General features: G+C 69.5%; 2 protein-coding genes across 2 annotated transcripts; one reads left to right on the forward strand and one right to left on the reverse strand.

Moving 5' to 3' along the window:
* Positions 1 to 253: 253 nt before the first annotated feature.
* Positions 254 to 4321, reverse strand: LOC311218419 (post-GPI attachment to proteins factor 3-like; the record flags this gene model as incomplete). The annotated part of the gene is given in 16 exon segments (XM_084301102.1): positions 254 to 257; positions 771 to 820; positions 822 to 848; positions 850 to 977; positions 1082 to 1213; positions 1216 to 1217; positions 1294 to 1355; positions 2235 to 2297; positions 2377 to 2478; positions 2480 to 2530; positions 2610 to 2675; positions 2677 to 2697; positions 2699 to 2709; positions 4121 to 4166; positions 4168 to 4263; positions 4265 to 4321. Coding segments are annotated over 16 exon segments (918 nt in total).
* Positions 4322 to 6092: 1771 nt separating this feature from the next.
* Positions 6093 to 17003, forward strand: ERBB2 (erb-b2 receptor tyrosine kinase 2). Its single transcript, XM_084301358.1, is given in 32 exon segments — positions 6093 to 6300; positions 8925 to 9076; positions 9161 to 9329; positions 10212 to 10349; positions 10480 to 10548; positions 11220 to 11332; positions 11412 to 11553; positions 11651 to 11767; positions 11999 to 12125; positions 12226 to 12299; positions 12421 to 12511; positions 12636 to 12786; positions 12788 to 12836; positions 13021 to 13153; positions 13280 to 13370; positions 13473 to 13633; positions 13710 to 13757; positions 13860 to 13998; positions 14086 to 14208; positions 14289 to 14387; positions 14474 to 14659; positions 14729 to 14758; positions 14760 to 14891; positions 14986 to 15036; positions 15038 to 15062; positions 15150 to 15296; positions 15384 to 15481; positions 15576 to 15710; positions 15712 to 15742; positions 15745 to 15746; positions 15862 to 16093; positions 16186 to 17003. Coding segments are annotated over 32 exon segments (3696 nt in total). The 5' UTR covers positions 6093 to 6221; the 3' UTR covers positions 16548 to 17003.
* Positions 17004 to 17109: the final 106 nt, after the last annotated feature.

A 17109-nucleotide genomic window follows, 5' to 3' on the forward strand; every position in this document is an offset into this window, starting at 1 on the left:
TGTCGTCCACCAGGAAGCTGTGGGGAGGGAGGGGGGGGGACAGGGCTGGGGTGGGGGGGGGGCACAGCTCGGCCCCCTCCACCTGTAGGTGCTGAGTCGGGAGGTGGGGGCGCCCCAAAAGCCCCCCCCAGGGCGCTGTGAGACATCGGAGGCTGCTGGGGAGCAGCAGTGGGGTCAGCAGCTCCCCAATTTTTTTTTTTTTGGGGGGGGGGCACCCAGCACCCCAGGGGGAAAAGAGGGACCCCAGGCACCCTCAACTTGAGGAGGGGGGGGCGCTGAGTGTCCCCATACAGACGGGAAGGGCCTGGATCTTAATGAGGGGGGGGTCCCAGCACCCCAATTTCAGGATGGGGGCACCCCAGGGGGAAAAGAGGAGCCCCCAGACGTGTCAATTTGAGGAGGGGGGGGCGTTGAGCATCCCATACAGACGGGAAGGGCCTGGATCTTAATGAGGGGGGGGTCCCAGCACCCCAATTTGAGGAGGAGGGCACTCCAGGGGCAAAAGATGGACCCCAAAGCACCTCAATTTGAGGGAGGGGGGGGCGCTGAGCGTCCCATACAGAAGGGAAGGGCCCCGATCTCAATGAGGGGGGGGTCTCAGCACCCCAATTTCGGGATGGGGGCACCCCAGGGGCAAAAGAGGGACCCCAAAGCACCTCAACTTGAGGAGGGGGGGCGCTGAGTGTCCCCATACAGACGGGAAGGGCCTGGATCTTAATGAGGGGGGGGTCCCCAGCACCCCCAATTTCAGGACGGGGGGGGGCACCCACCTGTAGAAGAGGACGTTGAGGGGGACGGTGCTGATGTGCCAGAGGGCGTGGGGCGTCCAGCACCCAGAAGAGGGGGGGGGAAATCCAGCAGCTCCAGCAGGGCCCCCGCCTGCAGCAGCAGCACCACCAGGGCGCACTTCCAGACGTGGGGCAGGCGCGGGCGGTTGCGGAGGCACCACCACAGCCACCACAGCAGGTTCAGGAGCCCTGGGGGGGGGGACAAAAACACAGCTTTGGGGCACCCAGACCCCTTTACACCCCCCCCCCCCCACAAAGCCCAGTTTTCCCCCCCCCCCCCCCCCCAGCCTCACCGATGGCCACGTTCGCGGCCATGTTGTAGCCGTAGTCGAAGCGCACCAGGGTCAGGTAGGAGACGTGGCAGGCGAGGAAGAGGAGGAGGAAGGCCCTGAAGACGCCGATTAAGGCCGGGCGCCGCAGCCCAGTGTCCTGGGGGGGGGCGGGAGGGTTAATGGGGTGGTCCCCAGGCCCCCCCCGGGGATAGGGGAAGGGGCGCGGGGCTCACCTGACGCAGCAGAGGTACACGGAGTGCAGCACCACGGCCGAGGCGCAGAAATAATCCAGCTTCTGTGGGGGTACGGGGCATGGAGGGGGGGCTGGGATGGAGCCCCCGGGGGTGGGGGGGGGGTCGGGGGGCATGGGATTGGGGTGGGGGGGGGGCACGGGACTGGGTTTGGGACACTGGAGTGGGATGGGATGGGGGCAGGGGGATTGGGATGGCATGGGACTGGGACGGGAGGGACAGGACTGGGATGGGATGGGGGAAATGGAACTGGGATGGGACAGGGGGAACAGGACTGGGATGGGGACACAGGACTGGGAGGGGATGGGGGCATGGGACTGGGACATGTTGGGGACAGGACTGGGACAGGGTGGAACGTGGGGACTGGGATGGGACAGGGGGACAGGACTGGGATGGGGGCACAGGACTGGGATGGGAGGGACAGGACTGGGATGGGATGGGGGAAGTGGGACTGGGATGGGACAGGGGGAACAGGACTGGGACAGGGTGGGACGTGGGACTGGGATGGGGACACAGGACTGGGATGGGAGGAGGATGCAGGACTGGGACAGGATGGGAACACAGGACTGGAATGGGATGGGGGCACGGGACTGGCACAGGGACAGGGGACTGGGATGGGGACACGGGACTGGGACAGGATGGGGACATGGGACTGGGATGGGACTGGGAAGACAGGACTGGGATGGGAACAGGACTGGGAAGGGGGGGACAGGACTGGGACAGGACGGGATGGGGACAGGGGACTGGGATGGGGACGGGAAACGGGACTGGGATGGGGACATGGGACTGGGATGGGGACACGGAACTGGGACAGGGATGGGAAACGGGACTGGGACAGGACAGAGGGGCCACCAAACACAGAACTGGGACTGAGGGGGGGGGGGGCACACAGGTTGAGGGGGGGGGATCCAGACCTCACCCACCTCCGTCACCGCCGTGTCCCTGGTGTGGAAGACGGTGGACCAGAACCAGGCGTTGACAGAGACCTGGGGGGGGACACCGGGAGGGGGGTTACAGCGCGTCCCCGACCCCGGGGGGACATTTTGGGGGGGGGACGGGACTCACCCAGGCGAAGGCGACGCAGGTGGGGTACATGGGGGAGGCGGGGGGCACGGCGGCTTTGTAGCGCAGCAGCATGAGGAAGCTGGCCAGCCCGTTGAGCAGCGAGGGCCAGGGCGGAGGCCGGCTCCTGGACGAAGAGGAAACGGGAAAAGGGCCACTGGGGGGGGGCAGGGGGGGGCGTGAGGAGGTGGGGGGGGACACGGGGAGACCCCCGGGTGCCCCCCCGTGGGGCTCACCTTGCCGTGGAATTGGGGCACGCGGCGGCCGCCCTGCAGGTAGAGGCGCACGGTGAGCCACATGCACTTCGTACTTGCAGTCGTCGCGCGCACGTCCAGCCTGGGGGGGGGGGAGAGAGGGGTTATTTTTTTTTGGGGGGGGGTTAGGGGGGGGTTTGGGGGGGGTTAGGGGGGGTATTAGGGGGGTGTGGGGGGGTAATTGGGGGGGTGGGAGGGGGTGGAGGGGGGGGGAAAAGGGGTTATTGGGGGGTATTGGGGGGTATTTGCGGGGTGGGAGGGGGGGAAAAGGGGTTTTGGGGGGGTATTGGGGGGGTATTGGGGGGTATTAGGGGGTGGGGGGGTAATTGGGGGGTGGGGTTAGGGGGGGGTAATTGGGGTGTGAGAGGGGGTGGAGGGGGTGGAAAAGGGGTTATTGGGGGGGATTTGGGGAGGTTATGGGGGGTATTGGGGGGGGTATGGGGGTAATTGGGGGGGTTAGGGGGGTATTAGGGGGGGAGGGGGGCTAATTGGGGGGGTTATGGGGGGTATTAGGGGGTGGGGGGTGGGCTTATGGGGGGTAATTGGGGTGTGGGAGGGGGTAGAGGGGGGGAAAAAGGGGTTATGGGGGGTATTGGGGGGTAATTGGGGTGTATGGAGGGGGTTTTGGGGGGGGTCCAGGGGGTATAGCGGGGTGTGGGAGGGGCTATGGGGGGGTTATGGGGGGTGTTGGGGGCGTATGTGGGGGGATGGAGGGGTCTTGGTGCACACACCCCCTCCCCAGTCCCTCCCAGCACAGACCACTGGGCAGCACGGGCAGGGGACAGGAGCTGGGAGCAGCCGGGCTCTTGGGTGCTGTGGCCCAGCAAGTCCCAGTATGGCCCAGTGCCTCACCAGTATGGCCCCAGTATGGCCCAGTGCATCCCCCAGCAAAGTCCAGTGCCCCCCAGTATGGCTCTGTGCCCCCCAGCACCATTCTGCACCCCCTGGTATGGCTCAGTGCATCCTCCAGTACGGCCCAGTGACCCTCCAGTATGGCCCAGTGACCTTCCAGTATGGCCCAGTGCCCCCCCATGGCCCCAGTATGGCACAATGCCTCTCCAGTATGGCCCAGTGCCACTCTGCCTGGCCTGAGCGCATCCCAGTGCCTCCCAGTACAGCCCAGTGCCTCCTGGTAAAGGACAAGCCCTGCCCAGTACCTCCCAGTACAGCCCAGTGCCTCCCAGTAAAGGACAAGCCCTGCCCAGTACCCTCCCAGTCCGGCCCCAGTGCCTCCCAGTGTCTCCCAGTACAGCCCAGTGCCTCCCAGTAAAGGACAAGCCCTGCCCAGTGCCCTCCCAGTCCGGCCCCAGTACACCCCAGCGCCCCCCAGCGCTCCCAGCCCCTCCCCCCCCGCGCGGCGGTGGGCGTGGCCCCACGACAGTGGGCGTGGCCTCGCGGAGCTGGGCGTCACCCCCCAGCAGTGGGCGTGGCCTCGAGGCGGTGGGCGGGGCGTGCCGCCCGCGGGCAGCCAATGGGCGGCGGGGGGGCGGTACCTGTGAGGCCCATGTAGAGCGGCTGCCGGGCCCGGAAGTGCCGCAAGCGCCGCCCCCGAGCAGTTCCGCCGCTCGCAGCGGCCCAGGCACTCTCGGTACAGCGGCTCCCGGTCGCCCTGCGAGCCTCGGGCCGGGCCCGGCGCCGGCCGCCGCCCCCAGCAGCAGCAGCAGCGCCGCCCGAGCCGCCCCGCCGCCCGCCATCACCGCCCGGCCCGGCCCGGCCCGGCCTCGCCGCTTCCGGCACGCCCCGGAAGCGGGTGGTTGGCGCGGGGCAGGGCGGATGTGCGCGCCGCGGGGCGTTATGGGAAATGTAGTCCTGGATGTGTACACACACCGCCCCCATGGCAACGAGGCCCCAAGGGGTGGGGGGGGCCTTGGGGCAGCCCCACAGGGGTGTCCCCGTGTCCCTAAGGGAGTCCCCATGTCCCCAGGGCTGCCCCCAGGATTGTCCCCAGCATTGTCCTCATGTCCCTGGGGCTGTCTCCATGTCCCCGGGGCTGTCTCCATGTCCCCATGGATGTCCCCCTGTCCCCAGGGTGTCCCCAAGGATGTCCCCAGGGCTGTCCCTGCCCTCTCCCTGTCCCCATAGCCCAGAGCTGTCCCTCGCCCCAGGAATGAGCCAGTGCCACAGGCCTGGTGTGTGGGGACAGTGCTGGGGTATGGGGACAGTCCTGGGGTATAGGGACAGGGGGAGAGTCCTGGGGTATGGGGTCAGGGGGACAGTCCTGGGGTATGGGGTCAAGGGGATGGTCCTGGGGAACAGGGACAGTTCTGGGGGACAGTCCCTGATAGGGGATAGGGAGACAGTCCTGGGCCATGGGGACAATGGGACAGCGCTAGGGTACAGGGACAGTACCAGGGTATGGGGTCAGTAACAGGCTATGGGGGTGGGTATGGGGACAGGGGGACAATCCTGGGGTACAGGGACAAGGGGACAGTTCTGGGCTACTGGGACAGTTCTGGGGTACAGGGTCAGTACCGGGGTCAGGCCTTGCCCTGTCCCCAGGCCTGTCCCCCACACCACACCCGGGCACTGTCCCCCTGTCCCCAGCACTGTCCCCGTGTCCCCGTGCTGGTGGCAGTCACGGCCCCAGCTGGATGGGGCATGGGGAGGGGGCTCCTGGCTGGAGCCGGGGTGGTTCCAGTTCTCCCAGTGCCCATCCCAGTGCTCCCAGTGCCCGTCCCAGTGCTCCCAGTGCCCGGTGGCTCTGGACTGGGGGTGTCCTGGGTTGGTGGTGCCCGGGACAGCAGGCCCAGCACTGCACGGTGCTCCCGGGACAGAACGGACGAGGGTGTCACTGGTGCTGGTGGTGCACGAGGACATCAGGATGAAACGGTGCCCAGTGCTCCCAGTACAGAGCAGCCAAGGACTCCCAGTAGCTCCGGTGCTGGGGGTGCACGGGGACAAACTGGTGCCCAGTGCTCCCAGTCTGGAGCAGCTGAGGACCCCTGGTAACTTTGGTGCTGGGGGTGCACTGGGACAAACCAGTGCCCAGTTCCCCCAGTCGAGAGCAGCCAATGACTCCCAGTTGCTCCAGTTCTGGTGCCGTACAGGGACAAACCAGTGCCTGGTGTTCCTGGTACAGAGCAACCAAGGACTCCCAGTTGCTCCAGTTCTGGTGCTGTACTGGGACAAACTGGTGCCCGGTGCTCCCAGTCCGGAACAGGGAAGGACCCCGGGTAACTTTGCTGCTGGTGCTGTACTGGGACAAACTGGTGCCCGGTTCCCGCGGGCACACCCGAGCCGAACCCATCCGTTCCCTCCGCTCCACCGGGGTTAACGCGCGCGCGGGGGCGTCGGGAGCGCGCGGGGGCGTCGGGAGCGCGCGGCGCGCGCGCACCCCCCCCCCCCCCTTCCCCAACCCCAACCCCGTCTCCAGGAGCGCGGCGCGGGCCCGCGAGGCGGAGCTCGGGAGCGCGGCGGGAGGAGGAGGAGGAGGAGGAGGAGGAGGAGGAGGCGGCGGCGACTCCGGACGGCCCAAAAAAAAAAAAAAAAAAAAAAAAATCCAAAAGGAAAAAAAAAACAAAAAAACAACAAAAAACCAAAACCCCAAAACTTTTCCCGGAGCGGGGCCATGGGCCGGGGCCGGCGCTGAGCACCATGATCGCCACCGGCGGCCGCTTGCTCCGCACCGGGCTGCTGCTGCTCGCCGCCCTCTGCCCCCCCGCCGCCGCCGAAGGTGGGTCCCGGGCCTCGGGGGGGGGGGACGGGGGGGGTTAAAGGGGGTGGGGGGGCGTGGGGGGGGCACCGGGCCGCGGGGCGGACCCGGCGGCGGCGGGACTTGGAGAGGAGTTGCGCGGGGAGCGCACGGCACCGGGGGCACCGGGGGCACCGGGGGGGGGGAACCGGAGGGTGAACGGGGGGGTAACGGGGGGGGGAGATCGATTTGTGCGCTTGGAAGTGACTCCCGGTGCCCCCCAACCCCCCCCCCCGCGCTCGTTACCCCCCTCCCGGTGCCCCCCGCCCCGCGTCCCCACGAGTGCTGGGGGCCGGACTGGGTTGAACTGGGAGGCGCTGGGCTGCGGGGGGCTGCTCGGCCCGGTGCCCCCCCGCCCCCACTACCGTCCCCTAGGGTCCCACCGAGCAGGACGAGCCCCCCCCGCGGCCCCCCGGGGAAGTTTTTGGGGGACCTGTTGCACCCCGAGCAGGGAACGGCCCCATCCCCGTCCCCGCTGCCGGGGGTCCTGGGGGCCGTGGGGACAGGAGGGGGGGGGGGGACACGAGGCCAGAACAAATCCCTGCCACCCGGGGGGCCCCCCCCCCCAAAGTCCTGCAGGGAGGTTTTGGGGTGCGGAGGGGCCCCGGGCGGTGGCGGTGCCCCACGGTGCGGGTGGGCGGGCGGGCGCGTCCCCGTCGCTCCCATCCACATTCTCGAGGTGCCGCACCCTGCCCGGCCCGGGGAGCAGCCGTGGGGGGGGGGGGGGGGGGCTGGAGCCCTGTGGCATGCAGAGAGGGGGGGGCTTCGACCAGGCATTGCCCCCCCCCGGTCACCTCCACCCAGACCCTGAGTGGGGACCGGGTCCGGCACCGGGGGCGCATTGGGGTGGCAGAGCCAAAAGTGGGTCCCCCGGGGCTGGGGGGGCGATGGCACGTCCCCAACGCTGTCCCCCCGATAGCTCTGCCAAAGTTGGGGGGGGCTCGGTGCTGCACCCCCAGGGCAGCCAGGGGGGTCGTGGGATGGAAACGGGGGTCCCGGCAGGACCCCAGTCCCCCCCGCTCGCCCTTCGCCCTGGGGGAGCCGGCGGCACCCCGTGCCCTCGCGGCGCAGCAGGTGGAGGGCAGACCTTGAGCTTTGGCCGCCCGCCTGCTCCGAGGCCGAATTTCCTACGGGGTGGGGGCACCTGGCACGGCCCCGCCAGCTCCCCAATCCCCGTGGGGCTTTGTGGGGGTCCCCTGTGTCCAGCCGTGTCCCCGTCCCCGTCCCCATCCCCGTGGGCAGCTCTGTGCCCGGCTGAGGGTGCGGAGCTGAACCCCAAACACGGTGCCCCCCCCCCCCCTCCAAAGCTCCAGGCCGTGCCTGGGGACGTTTCTCAGGCTGGGGGGCCCCGGAGCAGGCGGGGGTCAGGAGGTGGCTGCATCCCGGTCCCCCCCCCCAAGGGCCTCGTGGCTCTGCGGGCAGCTGCCGGCACCGGGGGCTGTCACTCAGCCACGGCACGGCCGGCAGCCCCCCCTGCACGGGGCCCTGTGCCCCCCCCCCGGACCCTTCCTTTGCAGCGAGACCCCCACGGGGTCTGTAGGGCTGATGTTGGCGTCTGTAGGGTTCAATCGTGCCCCCCCTTTAGGGCTCTTAGGCCGGAGAGGCGAGCACTGGGGGGGCGGCACGGGGCGGGGGGGGGGGCACCTGCACAGGTGCAAATCAACCCCACACCACAGGGACGTGGAGGGGGGGCCAAAAGGGGTGCAGGGAGCAAGGCGGCGAGACCCCCAGCCCCTAACCCTATTCCCTCGGCGGGGCTGGGATTTGGGGGAAAGGTGTGTGTGGGGGGTGGGGGGGCCATCCCGCGTGGCGGCGGCGGCGGGGTGCCGGGGGCCCACGGGCGCGCCGGGGCTGGGCCGTGCCTGCGTCACCCGCTCGCTCCCCAAACACGCCTGACCTGAAAAGGCGGTTCCTACCGGGACGCCGCGGCCGGGGCCGTGCCACCGGGACGCCCTGACTCACCGAGGGCCCCCCCCCCCCCCCCCAATGGCACGGCCTCCCCGGCTGCAGCTCAGCCCCGCCGCCCCTCGGAGCCCCCCGCGGTGGGCACGGACCCCGTTTGGGGCCATCCGGGGCGGCCGTCGGCGCCGCTCAACAATCGCGTCTTGTCTGGGCGCTGCCCCCCCCCCCCTCTCCTCGCCGCCGGCGTGGGCCGAGCATTCCTGCTCCGTGTGCGCCCCCCCCACCCCGTGCCCCCCTCCCCGCTTTGGGGGCCCCCCCCCCCCCCTTGGTGTGTAGGGGGACCCAAAGCTGCGGGGTCGCGCTCGCACCCAGCCCTCAACCCCCCGGTGCCCACCCGGTGCCGGCGTCGTGCCCCGGTGGGTGCAAGCGGGGCCGTTGCACGGGGCCGTGAGCTGTGTGTGTGTACGGGGGGGGGGGGGGGCATTCCCCGTGCCGCCCCCGTCCCCACGCCGCGGAGGCCGTCCAGGAAGCCCATCGGAAGCTGTTGGGAGCAGCTCTCCGCAGATAATCGGCGGCGGCCGCATCCGCGGCATTTCCTGCGGAGGCCGGCGCTGGCCGGATCCTCTGGGGGGGGGGTCAGAGCCGGGCAGGCTGAGGTTGAGCCTTCCCCCTAACCCCCCCACGTCCTTTTGCTGTCCCCGCAGTGTGCACGGGCACCGACATGAAGCTGCTGCGCCCCTCCAGCCCCGAGAGCCACTACGAGACCCTGCGGCACCTCTACCAGGGCTGCCAGGTGGTGCAGGGCAACCTGGAGCTCACCTACCTGGCCCCCGACGCCGACACCGCCTTCCTCCAGGTGTGCGGGGTGGGGATTTTGGCGTGGGGGGGGATCCCGGGGGTCCCGCTGGGCTCTCACCGCCGTGCCCCCCCCCGTCGCCAGGACATCAAGGAGGTGCAGGGCTACGTCCTGATCGCCGAGAACCAAGTGAGCGGCGTGGGGCTGCGGAGCCTGCGCATCATCCGCGGGACGCAGCTCTTCCAGGAGCGCTACGCCCTGGCCGTGCTGGGCAACTCGGGGCTGCAGCAGCTCGGCATGAGGCAGCTCACAGGTCGGGGGGAACGGCTGGGGGGGGGGACGGGGACCGGGGTGGGGGTGCCCCAGGGGGCTGCGGGTCCCTGCATGGGGTTGGGTGTCCTCCTGTGGGGCTGTGGGTCCCTGGTATGGAGCTGGGGGTCCCCAGGGGGCTGCAGGTCCCTGGTGTGGGGCCAGGGGTCCCCATGGGGCTGTGAGTCCTTGGTGTGGGGCCAAGTGTCCCTGTGGAGCTGTGGGTCCCTGCATGGGGCTGGGTATCCCCATGGGTCTATGGGTCCCTGGTGTGGGGCTGGGTGTCCCCATAGGGCTGCGGGTCCCTGCATGGGGGCTAGGGTCCCCAAGGGGCTGTGGGTCCCTGTATGGGGCCGGGTGTCCTCCTGTGAGTCTGTGGGTCCCTGGCATGGAGCTGGGTGTCCCCATGGGTCTGCAGGTCCCTGGTGTGGGGCCAAGTGTCCCTGGGGAGCTGCAGGTCCCTGTTGTGGGGCCGGGTGTCCCCATGGGGGGCTGCGGGTCCCTAGTGTGGGGCCAGGGGTCCCCATGGGGCTGTGAGTCCTTGGTGTGGGGCTGGGTGTCCCTAGGGGGCTGCGGGTCCCTGGTGTGGGGCCAGGGGTCATCCTGTGCAGCTGTGGGTCCCTGCATGGGGCTGGGTGTCCCCCTGTGGGGCTGCAGGTCCCTGGCATGGGGCTAGGGGTCCCCATGGGGCTGGGTATCCCCCTGGGGGGCTGCGGGTCCCTGTTGTGGGGCCGGGTGTCCCCATGGGGGGGCTGCGGGTCCCTGTATGGGGCCGGGTGTCCCCATGGGGGGGGCTGCGGGTCCCTGGCGCAGATCCGGGTGACCCCGTTGGGGACCGTCCCCATCCCCAGGTGCTGACGGGGGGGGTGTCCCCCTCCCCACGCAGAGATCCTGAAGGGGGGGGTGCGCATCGAGGGGAACCCCCAGCTCTGCTTCCAGGAGACCGTCCTCTGGGCCGACATCTTCCACCGGCACAACGAGCTCCGCGCCGAGACCCTCGTGGACAGCGCCCGCAGCCGCAGCTGTGAGACCCCCGGGGATGGGTTTTGGGGAGGGGGCGGCACCGCCAGGGCACAGGGGAGCTGCTACCCCCGTGGGAGGGTGTAGGACCCCCCCCCCCCCAAAACCTCCCCCCTCCGTTCACCCCGCTGCAGGTCCCGGGTGCCACGCGCTGTGCGCCGAGGGGCACTGCTGGGGAGCCGGCCCCCAGGACTGCCAGACGCGTGAGTAAAGGGGGGGGGGGGGGGCTGTGGTCAGCGCTGCCCCCGCCATGGGGATTCCCCAAAGACCCCACCCCTGTGAGACCCCCGCCCCCCCCCCCCCAAATCGCCCTGGATACCCCCCAGCAGGCTCCCACATCCCTGCTCCATTGGCCCCGCTTGGCAACCGAATCCCTGCCCCACTGACCCCAAATCCTTGCCCTGGGGACCCCCGTTCAGCCCCCCAAAATCCCCTTAATGCAGACCCCAACTTGCCCCAAACCCCCGCCCCACTGACCCCAAATCCCTGCCCTGGGGACCCCCATTCACCTCCCCAAAATCCCCTTAATGCAGAACCCCACTGACCCCAAATCCTTGCCCTGGGGACCCCCATTCACCCCCCAAAATCCCCTTGATCACCCCACTGACCCCAAACCCCTGCCCCACTGACCCCAAATCCGTGGGGACCCCCATTCACCCCCCCCAAACCCCCTTAAGCAGACCCCCACTACCCCCAAATCCCTTTTTTGGGGACCCCCGGCACCCCTTCCCACACCCCCTTTCCCCAGCAAGCCACCCACCCCCTAACTCCTTACCCCAGCGCCCCCCCCCTTTTATCCCAGACCCCTTCCCGGGGATGGGGGGGGGGGGGTTGTCCCTGACCCACCGTGTCCCCCCCCCCTGTGCCCCCTTAGTGACCAACAGCATCTGCCACGGGTGCCCCCGCTGCAAGGGCACGAAGCCGACGGATTGCTGCCACGAGCAGTGCGCCGCCGGCTGCACCGGCCCCAAGCACTCCGACTGCCTGGTGGGCACGGGAAAAGGGAGTGGGGGGGTCAAAAGGTTGAAATGGGGGGGGTTCAGGGGCTGATGGACACCCCCCCTAGGCCTGCCTGAACTTTAACCGGAGCGGGATCTGCGAGCTGCACTGCCCCCCCCTCGTCATCTACAATTCGGACACCTTCGAGTCGGTGCCGAACCGCGACGGGCGCTACACCTTCGGTGCCAGCTGCGTCAGCCAGTGCCCCTGTGAGTGCTGGGGGGGGGGGGGGGCAGAGAGGCCGAGGGGGGGGCTGGTTACGTGGCCCTGACCATCGTTGTTGTCGTTGTCCCCCCCCCCGTTTAGATAATTACCTTGCCACGGAGGTGGGGTCGTGCACCCTGGTGTGCCCCCAGAACAGCCAGGAGGTCACCGTCAACAACGTGCAGAAGTGTGAGAAGTGCAGCAAGCCCTGCCCGGAGGGTGAGCGGCTCCCGGGGGGGGCTCCCCGACACATTTCTCAGGGGGTGGGGGGGCTGCCACATTTTTGGGACCCCACCCCAGCAGGACGTGGGGAGCCCCAAAGGGCTGGGGGGGGCCGCCGTGCACTGGGGATCCCTGCGGCGCGCAAGGGGCAGGCGGTGTCTGGAAGGGGGGGGGTCCTGGTGGAACCCCCCCGGACCAACTGGCCCCCACTGTGCCCCCCCCCCGCAGTGTGCTACGGGCTGGGGGTGGATTTCCTCAAGGGCGTCCGCGCCGTCAACGCCTCCAACATCCAGCACTTCGCCGGCTGCACCAAGATTTTCGGCAGCCTGGCCTTCCTGCCCGAGACCTTCGCCGGGTGAGCACCCCCCCCCCGACCCCGTGGGGAGCCGCTGGGCCCCCCCCCGGCCCCGCCAACCTCCCCCATCTCCCCCTCCCCTCATTCTTCCCCCCCCCAGGGACCCCAGCACCAACACGCCCCCCCTGGACCCCCAGCTGCTGGCGACCTTTGAGAGCCTGGAGGAGCTGACGGGTGAGCGCACGGGGTTTGGGGGGGGTCAGGACTGGGGAGGACGCGTCCCCAGGGGGTGTGGGGGTACGAGGGGAGGGGGGGGGGCGGTGGTGACGCCGTGCCCCCCCCCCCACCCCCCCAGGTTACCTGTACATCGCCGCCTGGCCGCCGGGCATGGAGGACTTGGGCGTCTTCCAGAACCTGCGCATCATCCGCGGCCGCGTGCTGCACAAGTGAGCGGGGTCGGGGGCACCTCGGGGTGCTGGTGGTGGGGAAGGGGTGGTGGTGGGGATGGGGGGGGGACACGGGATGCCCCCCCCCGAAGCCGTGGGTGCTCACCCGGCCGTGTTTCGGCAGCGGCGCCTACTCACTGACGCTGCGGGACCTGGCGGTGCGGGCGCTGGGGCTGCGCGCCCTGCAGGAGATCAGCAGCGGGATGGTGCTCGTCCACCACAACCCCCAGCTCTGCTTCCTCCAGAAGGTGCCCTGGGACCGCATCTTCCGCCACCCCCCGCCAGCGCCTCTTCCAGACCCACAACAAGCCCCCCGAGCAGTGCGGTGAGTTTCCTCCCCCCCCCCCCCCCCCAGAAAAAAAAACAAACCCTCAATGCCATCCCCCTCCCCAAACCCTTCCCGGATCTGCTCGCTGCTCCTGGCACCCAGAGGAGCCGGGCTGGGGGGGGGGTGGGGGGTTTGGGGGCTGGAAAGGGGGGGGTGTTTACGGTGCCCCCCCACCCCGCAGAGAGCGAGGGGCTGGTTTGCTTCCACCTCTGCGCCGAGGGGCAGTGCTGGGGGCCCGGCCCCACGCAGTGCGTGGCCTGCGAGCGGTTCCTGCGGGGCCAGGAGTGCGTCGCCTCCTGCAACCTCCTGGACGGGTGAGCACGGGGATGGGGCAGAGCACGGTGGAAGGGGTGAGGGTGGGGGGGGTCCGGGATCCTGTTCTGCACTGACCAACCCCCCCCCCCCCCCTCTCCTGCATCCTCGCTGCTCTCGCCCCGCAGCGCCGTCCGGGAGCACACCAACGGGACGCGGTGCCTGCCGTGCCACCCCGAGTGCCAGCCCCAGAACGGCACCGAGACCTGCTTCGGATCGGTGAGGACGGGAACACAGGGACACGGGGACACCGGGGACACGAGGACGAGCCCGGTGCCGAGGTCCCTGACCCCCTCCATGCCCCCCGTGCCCCCCCCCAAGGAGGCGGATCAGTGCGTGGCCTGCGCCCACTACAAGGACGTGCAGCAGTGCGTGCGGCGCTGCCCCAGCGGGGTGAAGGCGGATGCCTCCTTCGTGCCCATCTGGAAATACCCCGATGAGGACGGCGTTTGCCAGCTCTGCCCCACCAACTGCACCCACTCGTGAGTGCGGGCCGTGGCCGGGCACGGGTTTTTGGGGCTGGGAGGGGGTTTTTTGCTGACCCCTCTCCACCCCCAGGTGCACCATCCGGGACGAGGACGGCTGCCCCGTGGACCAGAAGCCGAGGTAGCGCCGCGGGTACCCCCAAGCCCCTCCGGGTGTTAAAGGGGGGGCTCCTCTTGTCCCCGTTTCCCCCCCCACCGCCCCCCGTCACCTCCTGTCCCGCAGCCAGGTGACGTCCATCATCGCCGGCGTGGTGGGGGCTCTGCTGGTCGTCGTCCTCCTGCTCATCACCGTGGTCTGCGTCAAGCGCCGGCGGCAGCAGGAGAGGAAGCACACCATGCGGCGCCTGCTGCAGGAGACCGAGGTGGGGACGCGGGGACGTCCCCCGGGGGGGGGTGCCCGTCCTGTGTCCGCCCCCCCCCCCCAATTTACTCATTTACTCACCCTGCAGCTGGTGGAGCCGCTGACGCCCAGCGGGGCCCTCCCCAACCAAGCCCAGATGCGCATCCTGAAGGAGACGGAGCTGAAGAAGGTGAAGGTTTTGGGTTCGGGCGCTTTCGGCACCGTCTATAAGGTGAGAAGGTTTTTTTTTTTGGGGGGGGGAGGCATCCCCCGGTGGGCTCCCTCCTCCCCGCTCACCCAGCTCCTCTCCAGGGCATCTGGATCCCGGATGGGGAGAGCGTCAAGATCCCGGTGGCCATCAAGGTGTTGCGGGAGAACACCTCCCCCAAGGCCAACAAGGAGATCCTGGACGTGAGCGCGCACGGTGGCGGGGGGGCACGGGGGGGGGGGGGGGTTAGGAGACAATGGCAGGCTGACGGCCCCCAATACACACACAGGAAGCCTACGTGATGGCGGGGGTGGGCAGCCCCTACGTGTCCCGGCTGCTGGGCATCTGCCTGACCTCCACGGTGCAGCTGGTGACGCAGCTGATGCCCTACGGCTGCCTGCTGGACTACGTGCGGGAGAACAAGGACCACATCGGCTCCCAGGACCTCCTCAACTGGTGTGTGCAGATCGCCAAGGTAGGACGGGAGATACAGGAGGGTGTGGGGGGTTAAAGGGGGTCCGGAGGCTGACCCCTGGTGCTGCAGGGGATGAGCTACCTGGAGGAGGTGCGGCTGGTGCACCGTGCACCGCGACCTGGCTGCTCGCAACGTGCTGGTGAAGAGCCCCAACCACGTGAAAATCACTGATTTCGGGCTGGCCCGGCTGCTCGACATCGACGAGACCGAGTACCATGCTGACGGTGGCAAGGTGGGTGGGTGGGTGGGGGGGGTGTAGGGAGGACGGGACGGGGCGTGCCCCCACCCACGGGACCCTGCTGACCTCCGCGCCCACCCCCACGCAGGTGCCCATCAAGTGGATGGCGCTGGAGTCCATCCTGCGCCGCCGCTTCACCCCACCAGAGCGACGTCTGGAGCTACGGTGCGTCCCCGAGCCGGCTTGGAAGGGGGGGTGGGCTTTTAGGGGGGGGGGCTCAGGACACCTCTCACCCCGTCCCTGCACCCCCAGGCGTCACCGTGTGGGAGCTGATGACATTCGGGGCGAAACCGTACGACGGGATCCCGGCACGGGAGATCCCCGACCTGCTGGAGAAGGGCGAGAGGCTGCCGCAGCCGCCCATCTGCACCATCGACGTCTACATGATCATGGTGAAATGTACGGGCGTGGGGGGGGGAAAAAAGGGGGCAGGGGGATGCGGTGGGACCCCCGCCTCGCCCCGACGTCGACTCGGCTCTGCCCCAGGCTGGATGATCGACTCGGAGTGCCGGCCCAAATTCCGCGAGCTGGTGACCGAGTTCTCCCGCATGGCGCGGGACCCGCAGCGCTTCGTGGTCATCCAGGTAGGGGCACCCAGGGGGGATCCCCCATCCCCCCAAACCGTGCCCAGCGACCCTACAAACACCGAAAACTCTTTTCTCGCCCCCCCCCACCCAGAACGACATGATCGGGCTGCCCAGCTCCATGGACAGCACCTTTTACCGGGCTCTGCTGGAGGAGGAGGACATGGACGACCTGGTGGACGCCGAGGAGTACCTGGTGCCCCACCAGGGCTTCTTCAGCGCCGACACCCGCCACCGCCTACCGCAGCCGCATCTCCTCCACGCGGTAACCCCGGGGGGGGGGGTTGGTTTTTTTTTTTGGGGAACCCCGGTACCTTGAGAAGTTGGGGGGTGACCCCCCCAAGGCACCTGGCTGACGCCGTGCTGTCTCGTGCCTCCAGAGCACGGCGGAGACCCCAGCGGACGGGGAAGAGGGCGAGGAGCAGGTTTTGGTGGAGGGGCCCGAGGGACCCGTGCCGGAGGTTTTGGAGGGGGAGGGGGGGGCCAAAGGGACCCTGCAGAGCCCCCCGGCCACGCGCTACAGCGAGGACCCCACCGGGCTGTCGGGTGACGAGAGCGAGGGCTTGGACCCCGAAGGCTTCCTCCCCCCGGCCCCCTGCAGCACCATGCCAGGTAGGAGGAGGAGGAAGGGGGCAGGATTTTTTTGGGGTGGGGGGGGCGAGCACCCCCGCTCAGCTCCTCACCCACCCTTTTTGTCCCCGCAGAGTACGTCAACCAGGCCGGGGAGCGGCTGTCCCCCCCCCGGCACCCCCGCACGCCCCCGTCCCCGCTGGAGAAACCCAAAAGCCACGCGGGGAAGAACGGGCTCATCAAGGACCCCAAACACCCCTTCCCCACCCCGGGACCCTTCGGCCGAGCCGTGGAAAATCCCGAATACCTGACCCCCCCGGGGCTGCCGGCCCCCAGTTCCTTCAGCCAAGCCTTCGACAACCCCTACTACTGGAACCAGGACCCCCAAAAAAGCAGCAGCCCCGAGGGGGGGCCCCTCACCACGCCGGCAGCCGAAAACCCCGAATACCTGGGCCTGGCCGAGCCCCCCCTGCGCCCCGAGGACGCGGCCGTGTAGGGCCGGGGACCCCGAAAGAGCCCCCCCCCGAGCCCCAAATCGTTGGCAGAGCTCGGGGAGGAGGCGACGGACACGGGGAGAGCCCCAGGACGCTGTGGGACAGCGCGGCGAAAGCGTGGGGGAAGGCGGAGGGGGCACCCCGCTGCCTCCTGGACCCCCCCAAAAAAAAGGGACCCCAAAAACCCCGCTGGATTTGGGGACTCGGGCTGCGGAGCTCGAGGGCTGAGGACGCCAAGGGACGAGCGGGGCCGGCGCTGGCAGCACCGCGGTGGGACAGCGGGTGCACGGTGCCACCCCGCTCCCCAAAACTCTTCCAAAACCCCAAAAACCGCAACCCCCCCGACCCCACAAACCCCCCCCCCCGGCGCACAGCGGTGCCGGGCACAGCGACTTGCACTGAGAGCAGGCCCCGGGCTCCTGCTGGATTGCTGGAAGCGCCCCCCGGGGCTGTGGATTTGAGAATTGTATTTGGGTTTTCTACTCTGCTTGTCCCTCTGCTTCCCCCCCCCCGGCCCCAAAACGCCGTCCGTCCGCAGCCGTGACCCCCCCAGGAGCCAGCAGC

This window comes from Netta rufina (assembly GCF_964035555.1).
Source record: "Netta rufina genome assembly, chromosome: 24".
NCBI lineage: Eukaryota > Metazoa > Chordata > Aves > Anseriformes > Anatidae > Netta > Netta rufina.